The sequence below is a fragment of the Sinocyclocheilus grahami genome, unplaced genomic scaffold (assembly GCF_001515645.1).
Source record: "Sinocyclocheilus grahami isolate Dianchi unplaced genomic scaffold, SAMN03320097.WGS_v1.1 scaffold139.1, whole genome shotgun sequence".
Lineage (NCBI taxonomy): Eukaryota > Metazoa > Chordata > Actinopteri > Cypriniformes > Cyprinidae > Sinocyclocheilus > Sinocyclocheilus grahami.
Genome location: NW_015505318.1, coordinates 1296309 through 1303808, shown reverse-complemented (window position 1 = coordinate 1303808; position 7500 = coordinate 1296309). Strand labels below are relative to the sequence as shown.

Sequence of the window (7500 nt, the reverse complement as noted above, 5' to 3'; positions counted from 1 at the left end):
CACTGCAGAGGATCTATTGGTGAGCAAGTGATGTAATGCTAAATTTCTCCAAATCTGTTTTGATGAAGAAACAAACTCATCTTCATCTTGAAAGGCCTGAGGGTGAGTACATTTTCAGAGAATTTTCATTTTTTGGCTTTAACATTAATATACACTTAATGCTATTTTTCAGGTAATGTACTACAACCCGGTGCAGGTGCACTGATGGCTCGAGTTGCACATTTTTTAAGGTAAAATGAGTAAATGAATAATAAATCAAGATATTGCTAAACATTTGAATTGGCTGCAAATTCAAGACTTTCTTTATCTTTCAGTGGTTTTCCTGAGTCTGTACCCGTATACACTGTAAACAGGCAGTGCTCTTCTGGACTACAAGCACTTTTTAATATTGCAGGTAAGAATTACATGTTAACCTGTAAAATGGCCTGTTTGGGCCACACCATATTAAAATACAGTATTGTAGGTTTTTTTTTCTGTGTTTTAAGGAGGAATCAGAGGAGGTTCGTATGACATGGGACTTGCCTGTGGGTTAGTATGATGCATTTGTAATTGTTAAATTCAGTAATGGATGTGAAAGATAAAGTGTAGCATTAGAATCTGAATCTTATACCTAATTTCTTTTTCCTTGTTTTCTCTTGTCAGTGTGGAGAGCATGTCCCTTCGTTCACCGGATAACCCTGGAGACCTCAGCCCCCGACTGATGGACAATGAGAAAACCAGAGACTGTATCATTCCCATGGGGTATGCATGTTATTTATTTTATACTCTGTTTTATTCTTTACATTACATTGTTTTCCTCTATTTTCTTTCAGAATAACCTCAGAGAATGTTGCTGAGAGATTTGGCATCACTAGGGAAGCACAGGACCGCTTTGCTCTCAGTTCCCAACAAAAGTAGGTGCTACCATGACATTTATGGATAGTTTATACATTCTAGTTGTTGGTATTTAGCAAAAATGCACTCAAAACAACTCAAAGTACTAATTATTTGTGGACTTTTATAACACTAGGGCAGCCATGGCACAGAAAAAGGGCTTGTTTGAGCAAGAAATCACACCGGTCACTACTAAATTTGTGGATGAAAACGGCACGGAGCGCACTATTACTGTCACAAAGGATGATGGGATCCGGCCTGGGACTACCTTTGAAGGCCTGGCCAAACTGCGACCAGCGTTCAAAGAAACCGGCAGCACCACAGCTGGTGTGCATATGTAGAATTTTTGAAAACGTAATTTGGTTGTTAAATTCCATAACTCAAATCTTTCATTCCCATTGCAGGTAATGCCAGTCAGGTGAGTGATGGCGCAGCAGCAGTGCTAATTGGGCGGAGATCTACAGTGGAGAAACTGGGACTTCCTGTTTTTGGGGTGCTGAGGGCGAGCGCTGTGGTGGGTGTTCCACCAGACGTAATGGGCATTGGCCCAGCCTATGCCATCCCACAAGCCCTCAACCAGGCTGGTGAGAGAACAGCTGCTCTCACTGTACCTCTATGTTCATATGAGCCATTTATATTCAAGTAGTAATCATGCTTAAAAATGTATTAAAATAGATTTTCATTATTCCAAAATAATGGTTGTAAATGAGCCGTGTTATTGCATTTGCTTGTGCAGGGCTGACCGTGGATGATATTGATGTGTTTGAGATCAACGAAGCATTCGCCAGTCAGGTGACTGATAGATTTTCTTGGATTTCCCCCAGTTTTTTTTCAGTACTTTCCTGTTATTCATAACAGCGACTTTCACAATATTCCAAGGCTGTGTATAGTGTGGAAAAACTGGGTATTCCTATGGAGAAAGTGAATCCTAATGGAGGAGCCATTGCTCTTGGTCATCCACTGGGCTGCACTGGTGCTCGACAGGTCGTGACTTTGCTCAATGAGCTCAAACGCAGACGCAAGAGGTGAACATACATAATCATATGATAATATCATACAGAAGGGTCCAATGAAAGCTGTTATTTCCCCCAAATTTTGAATTCCATTCCATGTTGCAGAGGGTATGGCGTGGTGTCCATGTGCATTGGGACTGGAATGGGAGCAGCTGCAGTTTTTGAGTATCCTGGACAGTGATGAAAGGCCTGTCGCAAGATCCCAAGATGCAAATGTCCTGATGACACGCAGAGAAACTAACAGTCACAAATTATTTTTAATCAAGCTGCTAGAAGTCTAACTGTAAACACAAGCAGAGAGACCACACTTCTTACGTAGTGTGCATCAGTGGGTGTTTGCCTTAATTTTTGAGGATGTTCACCATTCAGATCTCACTTTAAAGTGCCTTGCATTTCAACTGTGATAACAGATCATGGAAACAGACATGCTTGTATCTGTAAGAGCAATCAGAATACCAACTTTTATCTCTTTGATTTGTGACATTAATCTGATCTAGTCTTTCCTTCTGATATGGATATAGCAGCAGAACTCAGAATTAAAAAAATAAACTTTTTTAACCTGTGTTGAGGACCAGTGTAATTTACAAAGGTTGTAATGCATCTCATTTGTTAGAATAAAAATGATTTATTATGTATGAAACTTGCGTTTTTAATGCTAGGTATACTACCTTTCAAAAGTTTGGGGTCCGAAAGATTTTTTTAAAAGAAATTAATACATTTATTGAGAAAGGATGCATTAAACTGATCAAAAGTGACAGTAAACTAAAGACATTTATAATATTACAATTTTTTAAATAAATGCTGTTCTTTTGAACTTTGTATTTATTAAAGAATCCTGAAAAAATATCACGATTTCCACAAAAAATATCAAGCAACACAACTGCTGAAAATTCAGCTATGCCATCACATTACATTTTCAAATATATTGAAACAGAACAGTAGTTAGCTATTTTAAATTGTAATAATATTTCACAACATTACTGTATTGGTAAACAAAAGACATTTAAAAACAAAAAATCTTACTGATCTCAAACTTTTGAACAGTAGCTTATGTGTGAAGGAGCTGTTTAACTACAACTTGACCTTTGATCCTCAATTCGCAAACATACACCATAGGCCATTTAAAATCTGCTTAAGTTTTTGTGTTGATCTTTAATCTTTATAATTAAAGGAATAAAACTTTCACAAATACAGTATTTGTAGTATACAGAGATCAGTGTCTAATCAAACTAATGAATGTCTATACAGAGAGAGAGAGATACATCTCAGTTCTTCAGTCTCATATGTGGAACTCAGTGTTTTTTCAGGTGTAAGATTTTGGAGATACAAAACTCTCATCAAATGATCCACTTCCATTGACCTTCAGAACAAGTGGTGTCTCTCCAAGAACCCCCTGCACTGTGATAATAGTTTGGAACTCTTTCTGATCACTGATGAAGAAAATACAATTAGTATGAAGTTTGAAAAATGAACTTGCTTAGGCAAATACAGTAATATAGTTGAACTTTGAACTTCAAACTCAACCTGAATCTAAGTTATTAATCTTTTGCAGGTATATGATACTATCCATTTCTTGAATGAAGTATTTTCTGCAATATGATTTGATTGGTTGTGAGTGTATCAGGTGAGATGGACTGTACCTCGCAGTGAAGCTGATCTGCAGCAGCTGCTTACAGGATGGTGGATCCCCAAGAAATTTCAACACACCAGAGTCTGGACTCACTCTGAATACTTCATTGCCACCTTCAGCATCTAGACACAAAACATAAGCTCAACTAGATGCAAAGTAATTACCATGATTGTAAAGATCAGATGATAAAAGACAGCAACCTTGACAATGTTAATGCAACTTCATGATCACTCCACTCCACAACTGCTTCATCCAAAGCCAAAGCATTTTACCTGTAAGTGCGGTCCAGAAGCTACAGGAGCCACCTCTGTTGTAGAGGTAGACCTCTTTGACAGTTGTTTGTCCAACAAAGCAGGTGCCAAAATCCACAGTGGAACTGGAAAGGTGCAGTGTCGGTAATGCCAGATTAGCATAAAGGGACACTGTCTGAAATAGTCAAACAGACAATGGTGTTTACAACATGGTTACTTACAGAGGAAATTCAGCTGAGACTTATGAGACACATCTACTTGTTTGGCTGCAAAAGCTTAGATATCAAGAAGAAAGCTTGCTTCTGGTTCACAGTTTTGGTTTGGGGTTGGTAAATTTATATTTAATGTTTTTGAAGGAAGTCTAAAGCTCACCAAGGCTGCATTTCAGTACGTTTCAGTATATTTTAAATTGTAATTTACTCCTATGATGGCCATTATTTCGGTGTCATGTAATCGTTCTGAAATATTCTAATATGCTGATGCTCAAGAAGCATTTCTTATTATCAATATTGAAAACAGCTGTGCTGCTTAATATTTTTGTGGACAATGTAATACATTTGTTTTCAGAAAGTTCAAAAGAACAGAAATCTTTTGTGACAATAGAAATATATCTTTACTGTCCTATTTTTTAAATAAATTTAAGGACTCATAAAGGTATTAATTTGAATAAAAGTATTAAAAAAATGGTAATTAAACAGTATTTAAAAAACGGTAGTGTAGCTTATCAGAGTTTCTCAAAGTGGGGTCCAGAGTTCAGTTAAGATAAATAAATAAATGTAAAAAATAATAATGTTTAAAGTTAATTTAAATATGTTACATTTTGTAAAAAAAAATAATTATATTCATTATTTAAAAAATAAAATGAATAGTTAATATTAAAATTTAATATTTGTTTGAATGAGGCTATTGTTCCAGGACCATTTTTTTTTTTTACCCATCATCATCTTCAAATGCAATAGCCTTGAATATTGCCTTGAAATGACAGCTCTATCATTGATACCAGCTTTATGAACCTCAAAAAGTGCATTTTGTTCCGTGACTAGTGTATTTTAGCTATTTAAAGGAGCTAAATGTTGTCTGTACACACCTGTACGCTGTTATTGCTGTACTGAATAGTCAAACTCTGCTGAAACTGTAGTGTCCTTTCTCCAGCATCATTGCACAGAAGAGTAGCAGAGGGCTGATCATCTGATTCCTCACATGGTTCATTCAGACAGGTCAGGAGTGAAGCTGAATTATGGAAAGCCACCTTAACCTGCAAATGAAAATGATTATTAAAACACTTCTGTGTCAGATTGAAAAATAGCACAGATTCCTACAGGGCCAAAGCAAAAAAAGCTGAAATCCAAGAGCAAAAAAACAATATGACCTGCAAGATTTGTTTAGGCTGCAACAGAAGTGATGTTTGCTCATCTCCTGGTCCAGAGAGTCCTGTTGTGTGTGTGTGTCTGTGAGAGGGTGAGCTGCTGATCAGTTTAAGGCTCTGTCGGGGCAGCAGCACTGAGAATGGAGGGTGTGTGCTCAGTCTGAAACTCAAGGCCATATCCGTATTGTTCTTCAGCTGGAACGTCCGAGTAATCCTGGATTCCTTCTAGAGTCCATATGGAAAGACAAAAATGTGCAGATAAACTCTCCCACGACCAACAGGAAATGTCATAATAAACTTGTCTTTGATTTGGATACATATTGTTTGTTTGAAGTGCACCTGTGTGTGTGATGCTGCGTCTAGTGTATCACTGGCAGCTGCTGTGAATTCCAGTACGTCTGTATCCTCTGCCATCTGCACTGACAAACTAAACACACACACTGATTTACAGTATGAAATGCTCGTGGTAGAAGCACATTGAAAGATTTCGCAATATGCAGATACTTATATTTGCTAAAATGTAAGTAGGGCATCACTAAGCGGTTGCTATATGAATATACTTAAATTAGTAACTCACATGGCAGGTTTTACAGTAGCCTGCATGTCCAGCCTCAAAGGTTCTAGTTCATAACCCTGGGCTCTCTCCACTTTGCCTGGAGTTAATGATGCAAGCTACAAGATAAATAATATGTCTGTACACACCTGTACGCTGTTATTGCTGTACTGAATAGTCAAACTCTGCTGAAACTGTAGTGTCCTTTCTCCAGCATCATTGCACAGAAGAGTAGCAGAGGGCTGATCATCTGATTCCTCACATGGTTCATTCAGACAGGTCAGGAGTGAAGCTGAATTATGGAAAGCCACCTTAACCTGCAAATGAAAATGATTATTACACTTCTGTGTCAGATTGAAAAATAGCACAGATTCCTACAGGGCCAAAGCAAAAAAAGCTGAAATCCAAGAGCAAAGAAACAATATGACCTGCAAGATTTGTTTAGGCTGCAACAGAAGTGATGTTTGCTCATCTCCTGGTCCAGAGAGTCCTGTTGTGTGTGTGTGTCTGTGAGAGGGTGAGCTGCTGATCAGTTTAAGGCTCTGTCGGGGCAGCAGCACTGAGAATGGAGGGTGTGTGCTCAGTCTGAAACTCAAGGCCATATCCGTATTGTTCTTCAGCTGGAACGTCCGAGTAATCCTGGATTCCTTCTAGAGTCCATATGGAAAGACAAAAATGTGCAGATAAACTCTCCCACGACCAACAGGAAATGTCATAATAAACTTGTCTTTGATTTGGATACATATTGTTTGTTTGAAGTGCACCTGTGTGTGTGATGCTGCGTCTAGTGTATCACTGGCAGCTGCTGTGAATTCCAGTACGTCTGTATCCTCTGCCATCTGCACTGACAAACTAAACACACACACTGATTTACAGTATGAAATGCTCGTGGTAGAAGCACATTGAAAGATTTCGCAATATGCAGATACTTATATTTGCTAAAATGTAAGTAGGGCATCACTAAGCGGTTGCTATATGAATATACTTAAATTAGTAACTCACATGGCAGGTTTTACAGTAGCCTGCATGTCCAGCCTCAAAGGTTCTAGTTCATAACCCTGGGCTCTCTCCACTTTGCCTGGAGTTAATGATGCAAGCTACAAGATAAATAATAGTGATATGACACTATCTTGACTGTAAAACTTATTCTATTTTGAAAGATGCTAATGTAACACAGTCTGTATAAGGTTAGGTGGACATGATTAACATACCTTAGAGTCCAGGCTCATGAAACCTAGAGCATAGCCGATACATCTTTGATTGGTTGAACATGACAGGATCAGAGGAGTAAAAGACACATGAATGGTGCTACTGCCCCCTGCTGGAACAACCTGTAATAAAGTACATATTAAAGGGGTCATATGATGCGATTTCAAGTTTTCCTTTCTCTTTGGAGTGTTACAATCTGATTTGTGCATAGATAAGAGCCCTGAAGTTGCAAAGACTAAAGTCTCAAAACCAAAGAGATATTCTTTATCAAAGTTAAGACTCTGCCACTGCCCCCTAAAACGGCTCGTTCTAACACGCCCCCACATATCTACCTCACTATGTGGAAATATTTGCATAATGTCGCCCAAATGTGCACGCAAAGAAAGAAGGCGTGGTTTCAGTAACCGCAGTTAGTGTTGAAGCAGCCATGTCAGGGAGACGCTGTGTGTTTCTAGGCAAAAGCAAAAGCACTTTATTTGGCCTTCCGAAAGTAGATGCATTTAGGAATCTTTAAGATTACTTACAACAGAACAGCAATGCATTTTATGGACGACCGTTTCGTGAACCTAGGAGAGGAGGTAATTCTGACTTTGCTATGACAATCT

The 7500-nt window shown here is 38.3% G+C and overlaps 2 protein-coding genes across 2 annotated transcripts in view; one reads left to right on the top strand and one right to left on the bottom strand.

The window, feature by feature from the left end:
* The window catches only part of acaa1 (acetyl-CoA acyltransferase 1), a 3428-nt gene extending 931 nt beyond the window's left edge, over nucleotides 1-2497 (top strand). The window contains exons 3-12 of the mRNA XM_016280397.1: nucleotides 173-230; nucleotides 315-394; nucleotides 486-528; nucleotides 643-741; nucleotides 813-893; nucleotides 1010-1200; nucleotides 1278-1457; nucleotides 1610-1665; nucleotides 1753-1898; nucleotides 1992-2497. Coding sequence (XP_016135883.1) covers nucleotides 173-230; nucleotides 315-394; nucleotides 486-528; nucleotides 643-741; nucleotides 813-893; nucleotides 1010-1200; nucleotides 1278-1457; nucleotides 1610-1665; nucleotides 1753-1898; nucleotides 1992-2067 — 1010 coding nt within the window. The 3' untranslated portion in view covers nucleotides 2068-2497. The remainder of the gene's footprint in view (nucleotides 1-172; nucleotides 231-314; nucleotides 395-485; nucleotides 529-642; nucleotides 742-812; nucleotides 894-1009; nucleotides 1201-1277; nucleotides 1458-1609; nucleotides 1666-1752; nucleotides 1899-1991) is intronic.
* Nucleotides 2498-2913: 416 nt separating this feature from the next.
* Nucleotides 2914-7500, bottom strand: part of dlec1 (DLEC1 cilia and flagella associated protein) — a 23973-nt gene continuing 19386 nt past the window's right edge. Inside the window, exons 32-39 of the mRNA XM_016280371.1 lie at nucleotides 6898-7017; nucleotides 6689-6783; nucleotides 6451-6538; nucleotides 6115-6336; nucleotides 5836-6003; nucleotides 3789-3942; nucleotides 3527-3638; nucleotides 2914-3316 (exon numbers count right to left, since the gene is read on the bottom strand). Of these exons, the coding sequence (XP_016135857.1) occupies nucleotides 3190-3316; nucleotides 3527-3638; nucleotides 3789-3942; nucleotides 5836-6003; nucleotides 6115-6336; nucleotides 6451-6538; nucleotides 6689-6783; nucleotides 6898-7017 (1086 nt within the window). The 3' untranslated portion in view covers nucleotides 2914-3189. The remainder of the gene's footprint in view (nucleotides 3317-3526; nucleotides 3639-3788; nucleotides 3943-5835; nucleotides 6004-6114; nucleotides 6337-6450; nucleotides 6539-6688; nucleotides 6784-6897; nucleotides 7018-7500) is intronic.